This window comes from Nerophis lumbriciformis, linkage group LG14, assembly GCF_033978685.3.
Source record: "Nerophis lumbriciformis linkage group LG14, RoL_Nlum_v2.1, whole genome shotgun sequence".
Lineage (NCBI taxonomy): Eukaryota > Metazoa > Chordata > Actinopteri > Syngnathiformes > Syngnathidae > Nerophis > Nerophis lumbriciformis.
The window spans coordinates 19,011,667-19,039,369 of record NC_084561.2 but is presented as its reverse complement, the minus strand read 5'-3'; the positions used below and the strand labels follow the sequence as shown (position 1 = coordinate 19,039,369).

Sequence of the window (27,703 nt, the reverse complement as noted above, 5' to 3'; positions counted from 1 at the left end):
ATCCAACAATTGCGAGAACGATTTTTTACTGGGGATAGGTTGATTGGCAACACTAAATTGGCCCTAGTGTGTGAATGTGAGTGTGAATGTTGTCTGTCTATTTGTGTTGGCCCTGCGATGAGGTGGCGACTTGTCCAGAGTGTACACCGCCTTCCGCCCATTGTAGCTGAGTTAGGCTCCAGCGCCCCCCGCGACCCCAAAGGGAATAAGCGGTAGAAAATGGATGGATGGATGGATGGATTTTTTACTGTCAATATCGGCTGCTGAGTTTCACTTTTTTGATGTTTTCTGCTGGTGGTGTGCCTCGGGATTTTTTCAATGAAATAAAGGTGCCTTGGCTCAGAAAAGGTTGAAAAACACTGATCTAGACCACAAGGAAGTGTTTTAAATGTCGATTAAAAACATCATGGGTCCTTTGTAAATAATGTGATACATCCACCACACATTTTAGGGCCTGACTATAACACGTAGTAAAACTCCTGATTGGACCTTTTGTTAAATTACATCCAGATCACTAATCAAAGCCGTATAGCAGTTCCCTTGCAAACAGCACATGCAGTCTGTGCAGCTCTAAGAGGTCACTAAAGGGTCATTTTCCATTTACACTCTCACATTCACGTGTAAACAAAACAATTGAATGAGTGGATTCCATATAACCCAATTGTCTACATGCACAACAACAAACAAAACATTCCTTTTTGTACTGAGGCTAAACAAACCAACAAATACTTTTATAAGCTCTGCTCAGAGGAACACTGTGTTCACACTGAACATGCATGCGTAGCAATGTTTTACTGCCCCTCATAAATGTGCCAGGGCCAAAGAATGTGTGCACCATGAATATTTTGTTCATTTGTTTTGGTAGATTAATTTCCTCCCATAAAGAGGCTGTGACCTCCGTTTGAAAATGGCTGATCATGTGTTCAAGGGCTGTATCAACTCCCCAACCCTCTCCCCTTTTTATCTGCAGTCTCCCTTCCCCCCACCTTTTATGAGTCACTTATTTAGTACATTTACTAAGTTTACTTTCTGAGCTTCTTTTTTTCATTCCTATTGAGCGCGTTTTTTTATTATCTCGGCAAACACACTTCTTCCCCTCTCCTTTGAGATAAAAAAAAAAGAACATACTTTATTAAACTGAGAAACAGGTTTTGCAACAACTTTTTTAAGTGATATGATGGCAGGAATAATCTGGTTTCTGTTGCGCAACATGCCGAGTACATTATAGGCCTTGATTAAAAGACATATAAATCACATCCTGTGTGCTTTACAACAGCTGCCATGCTACAAACGAGATTGAGTCATTGCAAGAACATTTTGTGACTAAATGTCCAGAAGGCATTGAATGACGTTTTCAAAATGACTTTAGTCAGCATTTACTCATATCCGACTATGGAAATAAAATAAAAAAACAGCCCCTTGTAAAATTATTTTTTGTGTAACTTAAATAGAAATGTTCACAATTGTGGATGACAAAAGTTGAATATACTGTGTCTTAAAATATGACTTTTTCCACCACGCCGTGTCATCACATTTGACTTCTCCTTCAGAATGTGTGTGTTCTTATTGTGTCTCTGGTCCACAGCCTGCACAAATGTTAAATTGGATCCCGGTCTAGTTTCTGGATGTGTGTTTTGTGGGTTGTTCAGTTTCCCAATGGACCTATGATGATTTTGATATACATTTAAAACACTTCCGTGTAGTTTACATCACTATTTCTCATTGTTGGGCCATGAGTGCCCCTTAGAGGGCCGCCAAATGTATGTATGGACGGCAGCAGTACTCAGTTGTAATACACTTTTTCACCACTTGTGGCAGTAAAGACAGTATCAACCAAACAGAAGAAGTCTGGAACTAAAGTCATGGAAGTTTCTTTAGTGCAAAAAATATGATTAAAGTGGTAAAGCTGTATTTTTATTTGTAATTAAAGTGTATTCAATCAATCATTCAATCACAGTTTATTTATATAGCTCTAGGGGTGTAACGGTACACAAACATTTCGGTTCGGTACGTACCTCAGTTTAGAGGTCACGGTTCGGTTCATTTTCGGTACAGTAAGAAAACAACAAAATATAAATTTTCGGGTTATTTATTTACCAAATTTGCAAAATCTTCCTCCAAAAATATTTTTCTTAGTGGAATATTTGATGTGAAGTAATCGGAACCTTGGATAGGTCAATAATTCATAATAACATTGATTTTGATTCAATATTATGTTTTGAGCAATGACAGTTTGAAAGAAAAAAAAACAGCTTTGTTTTATTAGTCAACATTGCAACTTTTTTTAAATTACATTTAACCTTTAAGCTTTTTTATTTCACTTTTGTTATGTTTTTGTTTATTTTAATGGTATTTTTAGAATGTGCCGTGGGCCTTTAAAACATTAGCTGTGGGCCGCAAATGGCCTCCGGGGCACACTTTTGACACCCCTGCTCTAGATAATAAAAAATTAAATCTGATAAATCTATGGATAAAAAGCAGAGCCTGGCGACGCATGCGCGTTTATCATAACTCTCTCTCTCTCTCTGTCTCTGCCCCTCCCTCACGAATGCTGCTGCTGCGTGCACAATTTGTTTTGTTTTTAACCCCTTCTTAACCCTGAACGTACATTGAAAATACACGCAGCCCTAACTCAAAATGCCGGACATTTGAGGCATTTAAGAAACTCCGCTCTGACAGTTCCGCAAAAGAGGACATGTCCGGTGAAAAGAGGACGTATGGTCAGTCTATTGTAGCCCGTTAGCTGCTAGCATGCCGTGTGTTGTGCCTCGATGTGCATTGTTTACACAACGTGCGTTACGCTACTTAATATGTCCGTGTGGAAACTCGTTCGGTACACCTCCGAACCGAACCGGAACCCCCGTACCAAAACGGTTCAATACAAATACACGTACCGTTACACCCCTATATAGCCCTGTCTCAAATTGACAGTTTAGTTAAGAAACATGTTCATTATTAAATAAATTAGTGTGATTTTTTTTTTCACAACATAATTGTATGGGCATGTATTTGTGTCAGTTTTCAAGAGTCCATTCTAATGCAGAATATTTGGTTAGTGCTTATTTTTCTAATCGGCCTGACCTAATTCTAAGGGTTATGTGTTGTGATTAACACATGGTTTCATATCGTTTGACAAGGTTGTAGACTGTAAGTATGTTAAATATAATTATTCAATACGATTAAAATAAAGAGTAGGATTACTAATTCAGTGTTAATATTTAAGTGGACCCCAGGCCCCTGTGTAGGGGAAAAGTTGGGCCCCGAGGTCAAAACGTTTAGAACCCCTGGTCTACATGATACGTACGGGATAGGCTTTGGTGTAAATTTTGCTCCATTGTCACTCTTATAACTTGTTTTTTGAGTCCATTTGTAAGATGTTCGATTCTGGAGGCAATCCCAGATTGAAAATTAAACCATGATCCACCCACTCCTAAAGTATCATAATTTATATTTAAAAAATGTACACTGTTTTAATATATCTTGAAGTTGTCACTGCTTTTTATCCAGAGAGGGTCGAAAAAAAACTCCCTTGACATTATACAGATTCACCCGGTCACAACATTAGGTACACCCGCACACTTTCCGATCAATTCAGACTCCCCTGTCTTTTTAGCAGCATTTATGTCACTGCATGCCACAAATTAGGGATTGACCGATTATTATTGGCGCCGATAGTTGCATTCTGCTCTATATCAATATTGGCCTTCTTTTATCGGTATTGGCCGATTTAATTATTAATTTTTTTTTTTTACAACTGCAACAGAAATACATTAGCAGATGCAATATATACACATACAACACCAGTATTTATTATTAAAAATTAAAGAATTTTGATAAGTAGAGAGTAAGTTTGTAGTAATAGCTAGTGTTCCTAAACTGCCCTGCGGTGCTCGGATTAGCTTGCAAGATGTTGCGGCGTTGTAAAAACACAAATTTCCGGAGAGTTCCAATATTTTGAAATGCAAATGCTGATGCCCCTCTTAGACCGGGGGAGTCCAAACTTTTTGACTGGGGGACCCGCATTGGGCTAAAAAAGTTTTGGCCGGAGGATGAAAGCAAACTGTATGCAAAGTAACCTTAATTAGTCCCTTTTTTATTGTTATTATCTTAATGAGCAACATGTATCAACACTGATTATAGCAGTATTACAGCAGAATTTAAGTTTGGGGTAAAAAAAACCTCCAAAGGTTACCGTGATTTCCGGACTATAAAATGCTTTTTTTTTTTGCGGCGGCTTATAAAAAAGTGTGTCTAATCTATGGATTTTTCTTCGCTAATGGCTAAATGATGAAATGTATTAAGCAAAGAAATCTAACAATGTACTAAAATTATAGACTTTACGAAACTGTTCACACTCAAAGTGTTTACAAAGTACCAGAAAGAAGAATCCTGGTAAACATCTTGCTTATTAAAAAAGGAGAAAATCCTATTAATCTCATAAAAGATAAATTGCAAGTTTTCTGTTTGATCGTCCGTTTTACTGCACCGTTTGGAAACAATTAAGGTATGTCAACAAACATTTACACATTTTTGTATATGTAATAATCTAATTTCACAACGTACTGGTATATATCTGTGATTGTTCTCATTCATCCAGGTCATTGTAATCTCAGGGCATTCAATCGATCGCAACTGGACTGTTTTTGTTTTTTGTTTTTTTGTTTTTCAATACAATAGGGCGAAACCATCCTTGCCCAGGCACAAGGATGGAGTATAAATATTTGGGGTTTTGGCAACGAGATCTGACCAATCTAAGTCTAAGACTAGGTCTGACCAATCTAAGTCTATGAGCATGAACTGATGAAGCCTACTGAGGTATTAGCATCAGCCGCTAGACTCGATCTGACCAATCAAAGTCTTTGAGCATGAACTGATGACGCCTACTCGGATGAGAGGCGAAACGTCTTCTAAGACAAACCAAACAGTCCAGTTGTGATCGATTGAATACCTTGAGAGTACCGGTATATATCTGTGGCTCATGATCCGGTGCGGCAAATATATGGGGGGAAAAAGTGTAAACAATACGGTATATTCCATAAGAAGACAGTAGTAGGTTGGAACCTATTCAAGTCAGAGTCCACACAAATATAGATTTTTTTGTCCATGTGTTTTGTCCTCTCATCCGCAGTCAAACAGCTTTCTGGCCTATGTTGAGATTTTCAAAAACTCTGGCTTCAGCATTTGTGTGTGGATGCCAGGTAAAACGGAGCATTTAGGTTTGTCATAAGAAATTTGAGACACTATCCTATGTTAATCAGTCTTATTTTTACCGACAGAACATGAAGTTATTGACTCGCGGTGTTGGTTTGATTTTGTGCAGCAGAAAGCGCATATGCGCTTAAAAAAAGCAACCTTTTACCTCTATAGGCCTTAGTGGCCACATGCGTGGACAGCACCTTTTAGCTCTTATTTCCAAAATTGTGTACACTACTGAATTGGGGTCTTATGGCCGCTTATGTGGACACTTATACTGCCATCTGGTGGTGTCAGAAGAGTGTAACATACAATGGAATTTGGGGGGAAAAAAAGTGTAAAAATAAGAATTAGCATGTCACTAAACATGAAGTACATGTTTGTTACTTATGGACTAAGTACATCATATCAAAAGATGGTTCTTAGTTTTTATTCTAATTAGGGTCCAATAAGCCCAAATAGCATAAAAAAAAAAAAAAAAAAAGCATGTAAACAAACAGCGTGGGCCTTAAGAGGTTTGTTCATGGGCTCTGTGTAAGTGTGTTGATTTCAAAGCTAATGTACATGTTATTCTACTGTAATGTCACTGCTGTATGTTGATGATCAGAGGCATTATACTGCATGACCAAGTCAGGCCTTTGAAATACGCATGACAGCTAGTGAATGTTTTATGTGGACATTGATGTTTTTTAATACTCCACCGGTGTGGAGTGAAGCGGGGAAAATGTGCATTTTAAAAACATCCATGTTCATGTGGACGTAGCCTCTCGTCCGTCACCATGCCCATTTACAGTTAATGTGTACTTTTGGTCACCTACCCTTTTGGAATTATGGTTAAAATGTTCAGCCTCGGTCTCATCAATATTTCCCAGGGATATGTTTTTACAAAATTTCACAAGGCTCGGATTGGACCTGAGCATGTAGACCAATGGTGTCCAAAAAGTTCTTAAAATACATTAAAGTTGAAGAAAGAACAAAAAGGTCTAATGTAAAAAGATACAATTGAAATGTTGAAACTAGTGCTGTCAAATTATATATTTTAATCAGATTAATCACATTTTTGAATTAAGGTTAATCATGATTAATCACAGGTTTTTACTTCCTTGAATAATTTAAATTAACTTTAAAAAAGACCCAAATATTTTAGACACAATGTCATCTAGAAACTTTTTTTAATATATTTTACTTAAATGCATTTCATTTTTTTGCTCAAAAATTGGTAAGATATTTCTCTAAAATCCAGTCTCGGTGTATTTTGAAGTGAAATTTGCCAGCAAGTTCACCAGTTGGAGTCCCGTCACTCATCTCTGCACTTAGGTATGCATTGGCTTGATCGCTGACCGTGTAACAACCCGTGTACCGCCTTTCAGGTAACCATCTACGGTTAAGGCAAAGAAGCATGTGCTGTCAAAACAAACTGTGTTATTATTCAGCATATATACTGTACATGATTAATGTGCTATTTGTTTGTGATTAACCACATGAGTTAACTTGTCATTTTTTCACAGCCCGAGTCAAAACTAATAATAACATGCTTTGTCACCTTCAACACACACACAGTTGGCATGCAGGCTGTTCTTTCTTCAAATATATCCTCTGCGGTGGACATTGGTTTTTTGGTTTCTTCTTTTTGTAAGAGTTACAAATTTAAGGGAAAAATAACCCTATTATGCAAAACAAAAATGCCTACTGCAGATGACGCTGATTCTCAGGAGGATAAATAACACCTTAGCATATCTATTGTACATAGGTTGGGGTTTAAATGAAAAATATAAAAATATCCACAGCATCTTTTTTGATTTTTTTTTTTTTTAACTATGCAGCCCTCTGTGGAAAATAGCTTAATGGACACTCCTGCTGTAGATGATACGCCGCTTTCATTTCAGTTCTGGTTTTCAGTTGCAAAGCCCCTCTATTATGTGCTATGTGACACTTGTGTGCCGCTGGTTAACTAACATCCATTTGCAAGAACAGTGCAGCAGACACTTCCCCCTGCACTTAAATATACACCCACCTCAAAAAGTTTCACCTTCCACCAACATGTTGCAAGAATTGATCATTCTCAGCATAAACAAACATGTTTTTGGGTGGTCTTCTCATTATTTATTAGCAGACAAATAGTTGTTCCTACATACTTAGCCAGTATAGGAACTGATCCGCCTGTTTTTAGACCATTTCTTTCTTCAGGGATTCAATAAACGTTACTGTTCTAAATGCTACCAAGCTGTCACTATCTTTGGTCCAATCATAGAAATAATTTTATAAGTATGACATGAATGATTTTTTAACAGCTTCCTTCTCATTAAAATGTTTATGTTCCATTACAGTTCTTAAAGGTTCATGAACCGAAGAATACCAGTTGGCCCAGTTTATAGTTGTTTAGCTCGTTTCTTGTTTATCTGAATTGCGGAGCTTTAATCCGGGTGGGGCCCCTGCCTCTGCTCACACATTACAGACATGGGAACCTATATAATCCTACACCAACCACACCCAGCTATGTCAGATAAAATATGTGTGTGGGTGTTTATGGTGGGTGGGTGTAGGTGCTGGGAGGCAAGTTTAAATGTGCATTTAGAGGCATTATAATCACTGAAGCGGTAAGAATGCGACATAAAACGATTGCATCAGCGGCGAGGGAACAAATGGAAAATAAAAGGAGAAGCAGAAAAAAGAGGACGCTAAAAGGAGTATAAAGAAAAAGGCAGGCAATAGGTTTGTTTACATGTGAGTTTAGTATTTCGAAAAGTTGCTATTTTGTTTGTTTCAGACATGCACCATATGGAACATCACGTGGTTACATGTGCACAGTTCAACATGTCGAAAAAGGAGGAAGAACCACAGTTTTTTTGACCCTATAGCCCAAATGCGGCCCGTCTGTGTTTTCAATTTGGCCCGTGAGACGGCACAAGTTCAATAAGCAATATGGTCGGGAGAGGTGTATACAAATAGCCAGTGCTCTAATAGCTGCTTTTTTTTCAACGAAATATATGCAACCATTAATTGTACTTGCAGGGACAATAAGCACATCATATATTTATTTGACCCAATCCAAACAACCTTCCCTAGTCATGGTGCAGAAAAAAAAAATCCACCAACCTGCTCATTGAACTTTGTGAATATTATGAAAAATGTCCAATCAACACACACACAAAAATCTAAGTTACACCCACTTAAATCCATTACAAGTAGAAATGTCCGATAATGACTTTTTTGCCGATATCCGATATTCCGATATTGTCCAAATCTTAATTACCGATTCCGATATCAACCGATACCGATATATACAGTCGTGGAATTAACACAATATTATGCCTAATTTTGTTGTGAATGCCCCGCTGGATGCATTAAACAATGTAACAAGGTTTTCCAAAATAAATCAACTCAAATTATGGAAAAAAATGCCAACATGGCACTGCCATATTTATTATTGAAGTCACAAAGTGCATTAATTTTTTTAACATGCCTCAAAACAGCAGCTTGGAATTTGGGACATGCTCTCCCTGAGAGAGCATGAGGAGGTTGAGGTGGGCTGGGCTGGGTTGGGGGGTTTGAGGTGGGGGGGGGCAGCGGGGGGATGTATATTGTAGCGTCCCGGAAGAGTTAATGCTGCAAGGGGTTCTGGGTATTTCTTCACACCATAACTTTTATCTGCTTACATTTTGTCATTTCAATGTTGTTCACTTTCTGTGTAGATTCGGTACTTAATACAGGGTGACACAAAAAAAACGTTCATCAATAAAAATCTAATAACTTCCAAAATTTTATTTAGATTAACACAAAAATTCAGCTACATTAGGTTAAGTGTATGTAGCAGACATCTCTAAAGTTTCAAATCAGTACCACAAAAACTCTTTTGTTTAACTGGCGCTCAAAAAATGTGCTCTAAATGAGCTCCCTGTTGCTGCAAGCACATTTGGATCCGGCGGGCAAAGTTCTCGATGACCCTCCCACATTCTTGTAGGTACTGACTAAATTCTGTCAAGACTGCCGTGTACCGATTCACCTAAAATCAAGCGGTGCCATATTTTGATATCGTTGTTGCACGTGACGTCATGTTCGGTTTCAGACTCTGCACGGCTCAAGCACTTGGCCGGCAAACAAGCAGTCGAGCACTCAAAGCGAACTCAGACGGACTGCCTCTAGGTAATTTTACAATTTTCCATGCCAACAAAGCAAGCATGTTTGATAGAAAGCGCTCAAAAGTAAGGCTCCACTTTTCAAAATAGGCCCGCTCAATACTAATTTAATTTGGAAATTCTATATAGATGCTATAAATTAGCCTAACTTAATTTACATGGTGATTTCAACACCTCCAAATTTGGTAATGAAAACTACAGCTAAGGCCTTGTTCACACTGCAGTTCAATTCTGATATTTTTGCCGAGATCCTGTATCGGATCTTTTCAAGTCAGTATAAACAGTGCAATAGCAAATGGTTCATATCCGACCCAGGCCTCTTTGGTATGTGGATATAGATCAGATATATATGCGGTGCGTCCTCAATTTGAACGCTCCCACGCTCTGGTCGCATTCATCCGACCAGAACGTCGTCAAAAAGCGACAAGCGTCATTATTATTCGCCAAAATAGTTGGTTAAAAATAAATAGTGGACAACGAAGCAGAAAACAGTTGAAAATAAAATGTTTTAGGAACTCGCGTGAAACTTCCACCACTCCTGTCTCCGACTACTCGCCCCCTCACACGCTCTTTAAAAAGCAGACATTAAAGCAAATGATCCCGTAAAACTGCCAGACCCGTTATACTTGTTCTTTTCCTTCTTAATCTTCTACACGCAATAATTCGTTTCAGAAAATGTTGACTCAATTGCACAAAATCCTTGAAATTGCCACAAATGCGCCAGTACTGAGACCGACTAGAGTGGAAGCCATGTCGTAACGTCATGTCCGCATGTGGGTCAGATTGCATTTACATTAGAAATTGCATTTTTTTTTTTTTGGAAATGTGAACGGCTACTAAAAAGATCGGATTTGACAAAAAAATCAGAATTGGATATCCGACCCTGCAGTGTGAGCATAGTCTAAGATGGCCATTACAATCAAACAGCTGCTGTGTAATAGGTACAATACTTACAGTACAAACACTTTGTAGGGCTCAACAAAAGACAAGACTGAACCAATCAGATTAATTGCAAAAACTGCTTCCTGACTACGGCAACACATCAAGGCCAAACTGAAACAAATGCACACTTGCCGTGATATGTTAGTACATCAATTCAAAAAAGAAACCGTCTCCTCAGTTTGTTTGTTTACAGAGGGTGCGGCAACATCCTAATAAATGTACTGCCCTCTGAGTAGTGCCATCTAGTGTCTTGTATTTATAACTGCATGCGAAGTCTACTGTATTATACTTGCAAATGAGACTCAGAAATGTAAGAAAACAAGATATAAAAACTGGACAGCACAGTTAGCATTGTCAGCTTAGTGTTTAATGTTCCATTTAAAATACATGTTTTCTTATTAAAAAAATAACATTTATTACCACATAGACACACACAAAAGTACAGAAAATTGGTACTGCTGAGTACCAGTATTGCATGGGTCCAAATGTGAAATGTACTCATCTCTAAAATAACTTGAATGACAGTAGCCGATATAGCTTGTGCAGTGTTAAGGAAAAGTTAAGAATTAATATTATAAATGAATAAAAACAAAAATGTTATTAACTTTATTAGTCAAATAGGAATTAATTGTTAATAATTTATCTTAAATTAGATTAAGGTCCGAATCGTGCAACATTAAATTAAGATAAGTAATTCAAAGACGTTAAGGATAAATAAGTTAATGCTAGAGTAAAAACTGTGTCTATAATTTCTAGGTATGGATTATACAATAACTTATTGGTGATAATCAATAAGTGGAATGTGTTGTTGTGTGGCATTGTTAATCTTGATCTTGATTAGCTATCTCCAGTCAACCAGATGTTCCTTTGGGACTATCATATCGGCATAAATCAGGGCAAGAACGACGCAGCCTGTTCTGCTTATCAACGGTAAAATTTAAGGGTGCTTTCACATTTGTAATTTTTGGTCCATTTGAAATGAATCCATAAGTCCATTTGCTGTACCAGTACGGTTAATTTGATCAAGTGTGAAGACAGTCTTGGACTGGACTGCACCAAACAAGTCTGAGTCCTGAGAGAGGCTCGTGTGAACGCCGACAAAAGAATCTTAAAATGATATCTACACTGCGGACATTTTTTCATGAAAATATGTGGAAGCTGCTGATCGTGTGTTTGACAGAGAAGCAGCTCGAAATACGCTCTCCAAGATAAATGCTGAACATTATCACATTACTTTATAAAAACTACTGTATTTGTTTGTAATAAATTATATTGTATCGTTTTTTTTTCGAACCTAAAAGTTAGCTTTTTTTTTTTTAAACAAAAGGTTGAATTTTAAATGTTTCATAAAAAAATTTCAAGATACTAGCTGCGTCACAGATTGATTATGGGGACTTTTTAATTGGTTAAGCATGTCTTTGAGAAAGTGTACTACATGGCTGTAACCACAAGCACTGTTAAATGGACCTAAAACCTGATGTAATATTTTTTTACTATAACTTTTTTTTAAAGGGTGCTCACATCCCAGAATAATAATGGTTAAGGCTAGCGTATGTCACTTGTTCATATTTAAAAAAAATTTTTTTTTAAAAATGTCAACCAAAAATACCGTACCAATTTTTTCGGTACTTTTGTGTGTGTTCAAATGTGTTTGGAAATGTTAATTGTTTTAAAAATATGTATATTTTTTTAATGTAACATTTAACACTGACCTGTGTTATCTTGTTTTCTTACGCTTCTGTGTTCCATTTGCAAGTACTGTACTGTATTATATAGCTATATACCTTTGTGTGTGTGTGTGTGTGTGTGTGTGTGTGTGTGTGTGTGTATATATATATATATATATATATATATATATATATATATATATATATATATGTATGTGTATATGTATATTTATGTATGTATATATATATATATATATATATGTAAGTATATATATGTATGTATATATATGTAAATATGTATATGTATATATATGTATATATATATATATATATATATATATGTATGTATGTATGTATGTATATATATATGTATATATGTATACATATATATTTTCAAGATGTTATCTGGCAGTTGTGTATAGGCTAGTGTTGTCCCCATACCAATATTTTGGTAACGGTTCCAAAATGTATTTCGATAATTTACTAATTAAAGGGAACCACAAAAAATGTCATTTAGCATATGTTTCTTTTTGCAATCAAAGAACAATTTTGGCATTAAATAAGATTGTGAACATACTAGAGGATTTAAATTTTAGTGGTAAGTAAGCAAACAAAGGCTCCCAATTTGGCTACAGTATTATCTTGTCAATTCTCATTCTATCACTTTTCTAAAATTATGAGGGACAAGTGGTATAAAATGGATTATTAATCTACTTGTTCATTTACTGTTAATATCTGCTTACTTTCTGTTTTAACATGTTCTATCTACACTTCTGTTAAAATGTAATAATCACTTATTCTTCTGTTATTATGGATACTTTACATATGTTTTGGATGATACCACAAATTTGGGTATCGATCCGATACCAAGTAGTTACAGGATCATACATTGGTCATATTTAAAGTCCTCATGTGTCCAAGGGCGTATTTCCTGAGTTTATAAACATAATACAAATAAAAAAGGAAACAATAGTTTGTGGTGATAAAATATCTCAATGTAAACATTGCAGTATCGACAAGATACGGCTCTTGTACTTGATATTGATACAATCAAAATCTGTGTAGATCCACCCTTTTGTTTACATTTGGGAGCGCTAGCTTGCGGTTAGCGATGATGTCGGTTAGCTATTGTATTCTACGGTGTGTAGTGAAGCATGTTTAGCTATTCCTCATCTTGCGGGAATGATAATTATAAGAAACATACTGTCGATGAAAAAAAAAAAGGTACCGGTATTTTTCAAAAGCAGTAAAGTGCCGTTTCTAATTCATTAGCACTGCGGTATTTTATTAGTAGTGGTATATTGTACAACTGTAGTATAGGCTATGGTGCCTTGCTGTAGACAGGAAGTAGTCTTTGCCAATAAGTTGAATGTGCCAGTCTTGTCTTTTGTTGAGTGTTTAAACTGCAAGTATTGTACTTATTACACACCACATGTCAGATTATAACATGCATCATACTTGTAGTTTTGATTACCAAATTTGAAAGTGTTGAAATCGCCATGTAAAATCGCTAATGCTAATTTTGAGCATGTCGTTGGAAAATCCATTAGATTTAGCACCGAGCTAGCACATTTTGAAAAGTGGAGCCTTTAGGTAAGCCGTAAGGTATGCCTCTAATTTATTTTAGGGCCAGCGTGGCTGGGTTGGTGGAGCGGCAGTGCCAGCAACTTGAGGGTTCCAGGTTCAATCCCCGCTTCAGTCATCCTTGTCACTGCTGTTGTGTCGTTGGGCAAGACACCTTACCCACCTGCTCCCAGTTCCGCCACACTGGTTTAAATGTAGCTTAAAAAGCACTATATAATATAATTCACTTCACACGTCTTCTTTCTTTGTTGGCATGGAAAAGTGTAACGTTACGGTCTGACTGAGTCCACTGCGAGTGCTTGACTGCTTGTTTCCCAGCCAAGTGCTTTAGCCGGTGCCAAGTCTGAAACCGGACACGACGTCCCATGAAACAAAGGTATCGTAATGTGACACTGTTCGATTTGAATCGGTACCTGGTAGTACCGACATACCTGTACCGAATTCCGTACCCATTATCACGTCTCGCACATGCGCACATCCCCGTTGCACGTACACACAAAAGCAGCCCAATAGAAGCCATCAACAACAGCAAAATATAACAAAAACAAACATGAAAGGATTTAAAAACAACTGTTGTGGTTGTTATATTCCTGTTAAACCTCCAGTCGAATCATGTGCTCTTTTCCTGGATCAGATTGCATTGTGCAGGTGTACCTAATGCTGTGACCCATTGCCGTATAAAAGGCTCTCCTCTTCTAATCGCACAAAAAGCATGCATCATTTTTTACGTATTTCAAATAGCTCAATTTATTGCTTGCACTCGAGCCAAGTGGGTCTCCCCGTGTGACGGCGAAACCAGCAGCCACTTGGGAAATATTTGTTCGGCGTGATTAGCACAGAGAGGGAGGGATGTAGAGCAAATAAAGAATAGTTGGGAAGTGGGGGATGGGTGTAAGGGGGTCATTTCCAAGATTTATGGTGCGGCACTTCACAAAATGCGTGCATCCTGTAATTAAAACTCCCCCTTGTCTCCAGCAGCCCTGTACATTAGCAGGAATCCCCCACCACCCCATCTCATTTAGGCCTCTTCAATCCAACAACCAACAACCCCCCTCTCTCTCTCTCTCTCTCTCTCTCTCTCTCTCTCTCTCTCACAATCACACACACACACACACGCACGCACACACACACACACACACACACACACACACTCACATTCTTGTATTTCTTACCTTCTTGAGACCGCCGAAAAATGCCTACCTCTTTAGGACCAGCCTTTCTAGATATATAAAGATTTGTATTTACAACATTTAATAATATATACAAACTATGCAGATATAAAAAATGTAAGCTTTTTGTAAATTATTTTTATTGTTTTGTTTGTAATTGGTTTTTAATCTTTATTTACTTCAAGTTATTACAGTATGTCTCTCTCTCTCTCTCTCTCTCTCTCTCTCTATATATATATATATATATATATATATATATATATATATATATATATATATATTTTTTTTTTTTTTTTTTTAATTAATTTTTTATTTTTTTTTATTTATTGAAACATTTTTTATTTTGGCTAAAGGGGACGCATTTCAATTTCTTACACACACTTGTTATTTCATATGTTGACCAGAGGGGGAGCACTTTTAAAACTGACACACAGTCAATTTGAAAAATCCCTCCTTTTTGGGACCACCCTAATTTAAATAGATTTCACCACTAAGTGTGCAAGTGAGACATTCTCTATTAGATGCAATGGTTTTTCGTACTGGGACCATGATTTCGGTCCTAAAATGGAAGGTACCGTATTTTTCGGAGTATAAGTCGCTCCGGAGTATAAGTCGCACCTGCCGAAAATGCATAATAAAGAAGGAAAAAAACAGAGTATAAGTTGCATTTTTGGGGGAAATTTATTTGATAAAACCCAACACCAAGAATAGACATTTGAAAGGCAATTTAAAATAAATAAAGAATAGTGAACAACAGGCTGAATAAGTGTACGTTATATGACGCATAAATAACCAACTGAGAACGTGCCTGGTATGTTAACGTAACATATTATGATAAGAGTCATTCAAATAACTATAACATATAGAACATGCTATACGTTTACCAAACAATCTGTCACTCCTAATCGCTAAATCCCATGAAATCTTATACGTCTACTCTCTTACTTGAATGAGCTAAATAATATTATTTTATATTTTACGGTAATGTGTTAATAATTTCACACATAAGTCGCTCCTGAGTATAAGTCGCACCCCCGGCCAAACTACGAAAAAAAACTGCGACTTATAGTCCGAAAAATACGGTACTTTTCCTTGTTGATGTCTCAAGAAGGATATAATTACAAGAACACACACACACACACACACACACACACACACACACACACACACACACACACACACACACACACACACACACACACACACATTCTTGTATTTCTTACCTTCTTGAGACCTCCGAAAAATGCCTACCTCTTTAGGACAAGCCTTTGTAGACATATAAAGATTTGTATTTACAACATTGATAATATATACAAACTATGCAAATATAAAAAAGCTTTTTGTTCATTATTTTTATTGTTTTGTTTGTAATTGGTTTTTAACCTTCATTATTTACTTCAAGTTAGTACAGTATGTCTCTCTCTCTCTATATATATATATATATATATATATATATATATATATATATATATGTATATATGTACAATATATATTTATATATATATTTATTTATTTATTTAAAAAAAAAAAAATTGGCGAAAGGGGGCGCATTTCAATTTCTGACACACACTTGTTATTTTATATGTTGACCAGAGGGGGAGCACTTTTAAAACCGACACACAGCCAAGTCGAAAAATCCCTTCTTTTTGGGACCACCCTAATTTTGATAGATGTCACCAAAATCCAGACATTCTCTATTAGATGCAATGGTTTTCCGTATTGGGACCATGATTTCGGTCCTAACTTGTTCACCGGTCCTCATATAAATAAATGATAAATGGGTTGTACTTGTATAGCGCTTTTCTACCTTCAAGGTACTCAAAGCGCATTGACACTACTTCCACATTTACCCATTCACACACACATTCACACACTGATGGAGGGAGCTGCCATGCAAGGCGCTAACCAGCAGCCATCAGGAGCAAGGGTGAAGTGTCTTGCTCAGGACACAACGGACATGACGAGGTTGGTACTAGGTGGGGATTGAACCAGGGACCCTCGGGTTGCGCACGGCCACTCTTCCACTGCACCACGCCGTCCCTATATGGAAGGTACTTTTCCTTGTTGATGTCTCAAGAAGGGTAGAAATACAAGAACACACACACACACACACACACACACACACACACACACACACACACACACACACACACACACACACGCACACACAAGATAATAAGATCTGATGGCAGCTCGAAGTCCCTAATGAGGGTTGAATGGTACAATGAGGGGCAGTCTGGTCCTGGTTAGAGGCCGCCTCTATCACATCCTACACAAGTTTAGCTGCACAAGCTCTTTATTTTCTTTTGGTGGCGGCTTTAGGCAAGCCCTCCATTATGTTTTTTTGCGTAACAAGACTGTTTTGTTGCTGAGATTTGCCACAGAAATAGACCAAAAACAAATGTCCACTGCAGAGGACACTGGTTCTCAGGAGGAGATGAGGCAGCATTCAACGCCAAGTGATCTTTTCCTCCTACCAATGACCCGGTTGGCTTTAATTTGTTGCAGCAGTTTTTTACAGGAGGTTCAGTTTCTCAGTGAGTTGTTTGGGGCGATGTTGAGTAGTTACATTTTCAAGCAAGTCCACTAAACATTCTGCAGCTTCATTGGCGTCCTGGTTGCATGTGCATGTGCCCAATATCCACGTGGATGTGTAATGAACATTTCACAGGGGCAAAGATTAACCCAGAAAGCAATCATTACATGAGATCCTCCTCTAGAATGTATTGCCTAACTTTCTGGTTATAATATGAGAATTCTCTCACGATTCAAGACAAAAGCCAGCTATTGGGTGTGTGTAGGCAATTTGCTTAAAAATGATCCATTGACTCGCAGAATGGTTGATAAAAGATTCATTTTCCATCCTTTGGAAAATCAATAGTCGTTTCAGCTGGAGAGCCTAATGGCGGGTTGTGTCATGCATGTTCAGAGGTTAATGTCTTCCTGTGATATTTGCACGTGTGGGTCAGCATGAGGCCTCAGTGTCATCACTTAGTCGTGGATGGGGCGGGGGAACAATCATAAAGTACAGATCAGTGTCTCTCGATGCAATAATTCCCGGTTGCACAGCCAAACAAGACCGGGAAAAATGATGACGGACTCAATAGGCGCCTTGTACTCCTCAAAGTGGGTGCCCCACTTTTACTGCAAACTTTCACTGAACTTTCTGCGGCTCGGGGCCCTGCCAGCAGCTGGATCCACATGAGGTTCTCATCAAGTCTGTCTGGTCCAAATCATTTTACTCTTGTCTGTTTTGCACCATTTGAAGGTGGATGGCTGAGGTTTTCAAGCATGATCTTTGAGCTATTTGTGTTCTTTCATACTTTTTTTCATGTCATGTTGACACTGGTTGCCATAGTACTTGCGGTCTTACAACTCGGGTAGGGCGATAGTACAAACGTTGGTATCGATCTGGCACCAAGTAAACGCAGTTTTGGTGACAGGGACATCGAAGAGGTCCCCTGGGCTTTTGTAAATTGTGCAGATTTTTTTTCTGCCATTTAAATATGTAAGTTATACAACAAAAAAATACGTCATAAATGTTAACATTAAATATAATATTGCCATGAAAAGAGAGCGTGCAGAGAACATTCATGTTTTTAAGAGCAGGCTTAAGACCCACCTTTTTGATTTGGCTTTTACCTGATATTAATTATTTGTATTTTACTTTTTACTTTTTATCCTATTAGTTATGCAATATTTTATTTAGTTCTATTTATTTGTTTACTATATATATATATATATATATATATATATATATATATATATGTATATGTATATATTTTTTATTTATTTATTTATTTTTAATATATATGTATTCATTATTATTATTATTATTATTATTATTAAATGTATTTATTTATTATTTCTATTACTCTTCATATGTCTTACTTGTATTTTATTATTTATCTCTACACGTGGTTCTACAAGTTTTATTATTTTTATTTTCCAACATTCCTCAGACGAGCCATCTGCCTCAGAATTTGGTGCTACGCCCCTGATTACCAATACGAATGCCTGTTACTTGAAATCTTCCTTGATCATTAAATAATGTTGTGATTTTTCCATTATCCATTAAATTGTTGATTATGATTATAATCAGAATAAAACAGTACAAAGAAACTATTTTTTTTATCAATAAATTGTCTCATGATCTATCATGACCATGTATTATTAGTTTTTGGTATTTTGTTTTATCGCCTGTGCAGTACTCTTATTTTTGTTTCCATTTCCTTTATGCCTCCTTTTGCCACCATTTCTCCTGTCTGGGCACTGGCTCTCTCACCTGTCTCTGATTGGCAATCAGGACACATCTGTTCGCTTGCCATCTCTGCAACCTGGGGTCCAGACCAACAGCACCCACACCGAAACATAACAAAACAGATTCCCTTTTATTTTGTACAATTGTTTAAAAAAGGAAATCATGCAAAACAAGTAAACAAAGGCCAAAACTACTATTAGTTCTCATTCAAAAAGCCCAAAGTCCTCTTGTATTTGTGAACAATATAGGACAGTATATCCTGTGACTATAACAATATCAATAGTGTAACAATGGGAACAACACAATCAAAAATGACAGATATTTGTGAAATATACTACAATACACAATAAATACAATAAGCATAGAAGAGGACTGAAACATATGTGTTTCCTCCAGCACTGCAATATATTTGTGGAGGTTGATTAAAGGAGGCCAAAGGGTGCTGGAGGTAGCTCGATGATGTCATCGTCTAATTTGCATTATTGGCCATGACGCATGTGTGTGTAATATGTCATTTACATGAACACTGTAAGAGAGACAAAAAGTGAGGAAAAAAAACATGAATACAAAAAAAACAAAAATGAGGGCTTTTAGACAGTGGAGGGGTCTACGACATGACTCGCTGCTCTGTGAGAAGAGCGATATGTGTGTCTCCAAATGTGTCTAATAAAACTAGAAAAAGTTGCTAGATTTGTCACTAGTCACTTTTTTGTAAATGAGTATCGAAAGGGGCCTGAATGCACGCTAAATATAAGTCGCTAAGTTGACAACACTGACCTCTTGTGCTATGCCTTTTTATTCTCTGGCAGACCAGGTGCATGATTATGATCAACGTTCCCTCTAAGGTGCGCGCCTGTGCAATTGCGCAGTGCTCAAGCGTTCTCTGCGCACGGCAAATCTATGCCACGCACAAAATCAAATAAAAAAATAAGCGCATAACCATTTTCGACACGACACGGACACGACAGAGAAAACCGTTTTCGTCATCATTGTTCAAATATTGTAACGTCTGTCGAGACACTTTGAGGACATAAATTCCATCGATCACTTTACTGAGCAAAACTCTTTATTGTCGGCCATAAACACATCACCAAAACATTAGTAAAAAAATGATATCTAGCAAACTGGTCATTTTCTGCAGTACAAACCAGACCAAAAGCAACTTTGTTATGTCAACAGAAGCCGCTCACTCTTTCTCACTTGCACCAACACATGCACATATGGCACTTAGCCAGTGATGCGTTTACAGCCACACAAAAAGTCGGACAACTCCAACACCACACATAAAGTGTCATTCCAGGTCGTTACACTATGATTTACTAATCAAATGTGTGTCATTTATTAGGAATCTTAATTTATAAATATTAATCATGAAATGCTGTTAGTACATTAAATAAATACTAATAAAAATATATTTTTTACAAACAGGAAGTTGCAGGAATGTACACATGATCCCCTGCTTACATCTCATTGTGCAACATGTGAATGTTTTAATGGGAACTAAATGCAATGTCTGAAAGGGGTACCAATTATTTCCAAAGCAGAACCTCCAATATTTTTTGTTATTGTCATTGTAAGTGGGCCTAAACACTTATATAAGAAAATAACCTCATGGAAATGACTGCTGTCATTTGATTATAATAATAAGAGAATGTTGTCTGTCTATCTGTGTTGGCCCTGCGATGAGGTGGGGACTTGTCCAGGGTGTACGCCACCTTCCGCCCGAATGCAGCTGAGATATGCTCCAGCACCCCACGCGACCCTGAAAGGGACAAGCGGTAGAAAATGGATGGATGGATGGATGGAGATTTCACTTATTTAGTCAGGTTTGGGACAGGTGTGCTGCTGATGTAGCAACAGAGTGCACGTCTGATGTTGCTAACATGGGCTCCACTGAATGCTCAGGGAGTTTTTGCGTTTGCTCACACACATGAAAAATTAGAGGGAACATTGATTATGATGCCATCTACTGTACTGCATTGTAACAACAAGTTACAGTCATAGTTTCACATCTTTAAATGTTATTGAGCAGCCCCAGCCACAAATAAATGAATTTAAGGGCAAAAACTGCAATGACATCACGCTTGTAATGATCAGATACAGAAACTACCCGTGATATCGATACTATCAATATTTGGATTGATCAGCCCACCCCTAGATTCCACCATTTTCTGCTCTGTTCTAGTTTGCTGTTGCGCTTTTTCTGCTTTTTTTTTAGCATCTTGTGTTTTTTTTTTTTTTTTGCAAACACCTCGTCTTCATTTGCCGCCCTCTTCTTCCTCTTCACAGCTCTATGAACTGGATGGCGACCCAAAAAGAAAAGAGTTTCTGGACGACCTCTTCAGCTTCATGCAGAAAAGAGGTAAGCAGAAACCAAGTTGGAAAATATGTAGCAGAAAGTAATTACTGTATTTTCCGGACTATAGAGCGCATCTGGGTACAAGCCGCAATCACTAAATTTTAGAAGAAAAAATTATTAACCGCAGATATATACGTTGCAAAATTAGTTATTTACACAGTAAGATTCTGTGAATGTTTATTTACATATTTTATTTGCTTCCAAACGGTGCCTGTGACACAGCAGTCAAACGGCTGATCAAACAAAATAGAAGTCATCGTCATGGACCCACTAGCTGTGGAAGCTGGCTCTCCAATCAGCTAAACAGACTCATTAACGCCACGGTGACGTTTTGGTGAATTTACTGAGTCATTTGTGAAACTGAAACAATACAAAAACAATGCCATTAAAAATATAAGAATGTTAATAATACTAACACTCGTAAATGTGTTAGCATATTAGTTAATGCTAATGACGCTAGCATCATTACATTACAATAGCACATACAAATATGCATGAAAACACGCCTACAAACATCACACATGGGACGTTTTAGTAAGTATAAACAGTTTTAGTTATATTGTAAAACTTACAAACATGGCTTGCAGTGATGAAGGAAGAATCGCTATGGACGATTAGAAGACGGAACGGCACTCTACTTCCAGTTGTTAATAGCACTAAACGGAAGGACCTGTTTGCGGATGACTCGGCCCTGCTGGTATCCGGCAAGGACAAGTCACAGGTGGAAAAAATCCTCAGTGCCGAACTCTGTAGAGTTTGCACCTGGCTCGCTGACAATAAACTATCCATACACTTAGGTAAAATGGAATCCATCCTATTTGGGTCCCAAATCAACCTTAAGAAAGTCAGTGACTTCACTATTAAAGTGGGTGACATTGTTATCACCAGGAAAGATGAAGTCACCTACTTACGTTCCATTCTAGAGGCTAATCTTTCCTGTGATTAAATGGTAACCAAGGTAATCAAAAAGTTCAACCAAGGAAAAAGATTTCTCTACAGAATCTCCTCTCTGGTCAACAAAAGCACCATGAAGATTCTAGCGGGAACTCTCATTCAACCCTTTTTCGATTACACATGCACCTCCTGGTACCCCAGCACCTCCAAAACCCTCAAATCTAGACTCCAAACATTCCAGGACAAGTTAGTCAGGTTACTTCTAGACCTCCACCCCAGATCACACCTCACTCCTACCCACTTCTCCAAAGTGGGCTGGCTCAGGGTAAAACAACTTGCACTGAGCCTAGTCTATAAAATTCGCAACACCTCCCTGATACCGAAGTACATGTCAAACTACTTCCATAACGTAAATGACCGCCATAACCACAACACCAGGGGAGCTCCACAAACCACGTTAAACCCAGATTCCGATCTAACAAAGGTCTTAACTCATTCTCCTTCTATGCCACATCAGTATGGAACAGTGACGTGCGGTGAGGTTCATGACTGGTGAGGCACTGACTTCATCACAGTCAGATTTACAAACATATGAACCGTAAAGAGTATCTTATTCATCATTTGATTGGCAGCAGTTAACGGGTTATGTTTAGAAGCTCATACCAGCATTCTTCCCTGCTTGGCACTCAGCATCAAGGGTTGGAATTGGGGGTTAAATCACCAAAAATTATTCCCGGGCGCGGCGCCGCTGCTGCCCACTGCTCCCCTCATCTCCCAGGGGGTGAGCAAGGGGATGGGTCAAATGCAGAAGACAAATTTCATTACACCTAGTGTGTGTGTGACATTCATTGGTACTTTAACTTAACTTTAACTTTACACATACAAACTGTAGCACACAAAAAAGCACATTTAATTAAAAAAAAAGGTTATTATGGTCTTACCTTTACTTATAAGTGCAGGAACAGTGGTGTTCGTGTTGGAGGAGTTGTGAATGAATGAAATATGAAATCCGGACTGCAGTCTGCAGGTGTACCTAATGTTGTGTCCCTGCAGTCGTTCACGGCTCCTCCGGCGCGAGCATTGTTGTTTTTTCACTTTTTGGCTTCTTGTTAAGTGACTTTTTTTGGGTGGATTTGGTCTTGCACGTGGAGGGTTGGGGTGTGGGCTTTGGTTGGTGTGGCGCTCCCGTCGGGGGGTACATTCTGCGGCGGGGGTGCATTGTCCACCAGGAGGCGGGATTACTGCGAGCCTCAGTCAGTGCGTCTTCGCAGCAGTTTTATGATTGCTCAGCACAAGAAATACTTTACACACATACAGTTGTTGACAAAATACACTGTACATTATATACCTCAGCTAACTAAACTATGGAAATGTATAATATAATTCATATAGCAACACGGTCTCACTGCACAGCAGGTCAGCAGTTAGCCGAGTCATTGCGCAATCCATGGTGAGGCACAACTGAGTGACGTGCCTCAACTGGCTGCTGATCACCGCACCGTCTCTTCTCAGTATTTGAACGGCAAATGTGAAAATTCAGCGATTTTGAATAAAAATAATCTAAAACTGGTGAAGTTAAATGGAAAATAACTTTATAGTATAATCACTGAATACATATAACAATTTAATAATTTTTTTTCTTTTTACATTTTTTTTCTTTCCATGATGGCAGGTGAGGCTGGGCCTCACCTGCCTCCAGTGACCGCACGTCACTGGTATGGAATGCACTCCCAACAGGTGTAAAAGAAAGTGCATCTCTACCCTCCTTCAAATCCTCACTAAAAGAACACCTCCAGGCAACTACAACCCTAGACTAACTCCCTCCCCCCACCACATCCCACCTCCGCGGATTGTAAATAATCAAATGTATATACTTGTTCTAATGCTTTCTGAGCTCACTATGTTCACTGCTCGCTGTACATATCCTACCAAGTCAGACCTACACTGTTTCAATGTCCATTTCTCAGATGATATAATTGTTGATGACTAAAGTGCTGATATCAACCAAACCTAAGTGTACAGCTCCACTAATGAACATTGGAGTGTTACTTCCAAAGGCAAAATTAAAGTATTGCTAGAAACATAATTTTGTATGGGACTTTATTGTATTATATGTATAGTACCTGTTCCAAAAAGAAAAAAACATAAAACACAGTATATTTAAATATACTAAATTTAAAAAAGGGAATAAATATTCAAAATAATCTAGTTTTGTTACGCCATCATGAGCGCAACACAAGGTTGTAAAAGTTTCAACTACAATTCTAAATAAGATGTCAAAAGCAAACTGAAATCAAATACACACAGCTTAAAGATTGATCAATACCTATTTATGATGATTTACCAAAATATAAAAGAAATATACCTGAGCAGAACGTCATGATGGTTACACCAAAAAGTAACGCTATGAATCGCGTTTTTCCAAATTTTGGGGGCATTTTTATGCTATTTCCAAGCATCTCCTTTTTATTATCGTTGATTTTAAATGGTCAAACTAATGCATATTATATATGCACGCCCTAGTAAACAAAATAAAGTCATATTTATTTTTATTGTTACATTTTGAAGTACATTTGTGCAGGTGGGTGCGAATGTACCCATTACCAGAGCTGTACACCAAACGAAGAAAAATCCATAAATTAGCAGCTACATTTTATAAGCTGCAGGGTTCCACGTGGAGGAAAAAAGTAGCGGCCTATAGTCATTTTCATTTGGCACATGTAGAGATTCTAGTTTCATTTAGCTTCTCTGTTTTGTTTTGTTTTAAAGGTGTATTACAATACTTAACAATACAGTGAGACGCCAAATTGGACTAAATGTAGTTTGTAATTGTCTCATGCAGGTTTGAATGGAGAGATATATCTCAGGATACGAGCGCCCTCATTTACGAGTTTTTCGGGATTTAAGCTGTCTCTCGGTTAATTGTTACGCTTTAAATCGTGAGCAAAAATCGGGTTTATGAGCCTCCCCACCACTAGTTGGCGTAGCGAATGCCACAATAAGCAACATATGATCCAGACAAAACTTACCATACTCGCTAGCATTCGCTTATAACTAGAGATGGACATAACTTACTACTTCCAATCGTGGGAACGAAGAAAGTGAGTGTGAAGGACAGTGCTGGGGAAAAAGAAGTCGACGATATTCATTGAATTAAAGAAAGAAATTGGCAAAAACTTGTTGAAGCACTAGGAGCATAGCATTGCAAGTCTGTACCATATCGAAGCAGAATGAGCCATAGACGTTTAAATAATATCGAAACAGCAGACATTTATCCAACGAAATATGAAGATGCTGCTAATGGTGTGTTTGACGGAGAAGCAGTGAGAAGGAGACATCGTTGAAGTGTGCTCTCCAAGGTAAATGCTGTACCTTATTAGTACATTACTTGATAAAACTACTGTTGTTCTATTGCAAGGGTAGGGAACCTATGGCTCGCGAGCCAGATGTGGCTCTTTTGATGACTGCAACTGGCTCTCAGATAAATCTTAGCTGACATTGCTTAACACGATAAGTAATGAATAATTCCGCTGGAAATCACAGTGTTAAAAATAACGTTCAAAATATAAAACATTGTCATGCATTTCAATCCATCCATCCGTTTTCTACCGCACCCGTCCAAGGTTGCGGCTGGCTCAGCCAATCTCAGCTGTCTTTTGAGGTACAGGAGGGTCGCATTAATGGTAAGAAGTGTTTTATTTATTATTGGTTAGCTTCAGGATAACAATGTTATTAAAAAGAATAAGAGACTTATTATACTCTAAAAACGTTGGTCTTACTTAAAGGGGAACATTATCACCAGACCTATGTAAGCGTCAATATATACCTTGATGTTGCAGAAAAAAGACCATATATTTTTTTAACCGATTTCCGAACTCTAAATGGGTGAATTTTGGCGAATTAAACGCCTTTCTATTATTTGCTCTCGGAGCGATGACGTCACGTTGTGACGCCACATCGGGAAGCAATCCGCCATTTTCTCACTTTCGTCGGTGTGTTGTCGGAGGGTGTAACAACACGAACAGGGACGGATTCAAGTTGCACCAGTGGCCCAAAGATGCGAAAGTGGCAAGAAATTGGACAAAATTTGTTCAAAATACGAGGCTGTGGGGAAAGCCGACGAAATGGTCAGTCGTTTGTTCCGCACACTTTACCGACGAAAGCTATGCTACGACCGAGATGACAAGAATGTGTGGATATCCTGCGACACTCAAAGCAGATGCTGACATCAACTCCAAAACTGGACAGATCAGCTTTCAGGAAAAGAGAGCGGATGAGGGTATGTCTACAGAATATATTAATTGATGGAAACTTTATTCATTACTCGCGGTTTTACGTAAATTATTATACATAAACTGTGTTTACCAATAATTTAGCTTAAAAACTTTTTTTTTTTTAAATCATTCGAGTACATTCGGGTAGTCTTGTGTAATGCAGTATTTTGTGTCTATTTAGGCATGGTTAACCTGAGTGCTGAAATCGTAGAAAAATATATGTTCTTAGCGCGCCTGAAATGGGCTGTCTGCACTCTCAAAGTGCATGTTGTCGCCAAATGTATTTCATATGCTGTAAACCTAGTTCATAGTTGTTATTTTCCTTTAATGCCAAACAAACACATACCAATCGTTGGTTAGAAGGCGATCGCCGAATTCGTCCTCGCTTTCTCCCGTGTCGCTGGCTGTCGTGTCGTTTTCGTCGGTTTCGCTTGCATACGGTTCAAACCGATATGGCTCAATAGCTTCAGTTTCTTCTTCAATTTCGTTTTCGCTACCTGCCTCCACACTACAACCATCCGTTTCAATACATTCGTAATCTGTTGAATCGCTTAAGCCGCTGAAATCCGAGTCTGAATCCGAGCTAATGTCGCTATACCTTGCTGTTCTACCCGCCATGTTTGTTTGTATTGGCATCACTGTGTGACGTCACAGGATAATGGACGGGTGTATATAACGATGGTTAAAATCAGGCACTTTGAAGCTTTTTTTAGGGATATTGTGTGATGGGTAAAATTTTGAAAGAAACTTCGAAAAATAAAATAAGCCACTGGGAACTGATTTTTAATGGTTTTAACCCTTCTGAAATTGTGATAATGTTCCCCTTTAAAAATGCACGCATATAGTTGTATTCAGTGTTAAAAAAATACTATATGGCTCTCACGGAAAAACATTTCAAAATATTTGGCTTTCATGGCTCTCTCAGCCAAAAAGGTTCCCCACACCTGTTCTATTGTATTGTTTTTCATACAGTATTTCTTATCTAAAAGGTATTTGTTTTGTCTCACATGCATGTTACATGTTAAAATGATGCTGTGTTGGGGGGGGCAATCACCGATTAACTTGATTTGAATTAATTTCAAGGGGCAACAATGTTTTTCGAAGTATGACCTGCGTCACAGAATCAATTAAACTCGTATCCAGCGGTACCACCACTGTATGTATCTTATATGCGTAGATGTGTGCCTATGGTTTATTCGTTTAACAAAATTACATTAGGCCAAG

At 37.9% G+C, this 27,703-nt stretch overlaps 1 protein-coding gene across 2 annotated transcripts in view; it reads left to right on the top strand.

The window, feature by feature from the left end:
- arid3a (AT-rich interactive domain 3A) overlaps positions 1 to 27,703 on the top strand; it is a 142,618-nt gene that overhangs the window by 90,185 nt on the left and 24,730 nt on the right. For both annotated transcript variants that reach the window (XM_061975907.2, XM_061975906.2), the window contains exon 4: positions 21,242 to 21,314. In XM_061975907.2, coding sequence (XP_061831891.1) covers positions 21,242 to 21,314 — 73 coding nt within the window. The remainder of the gene's footprint in view (positions 1 to 21,241; positions 21,315 to 27,703) is intronic.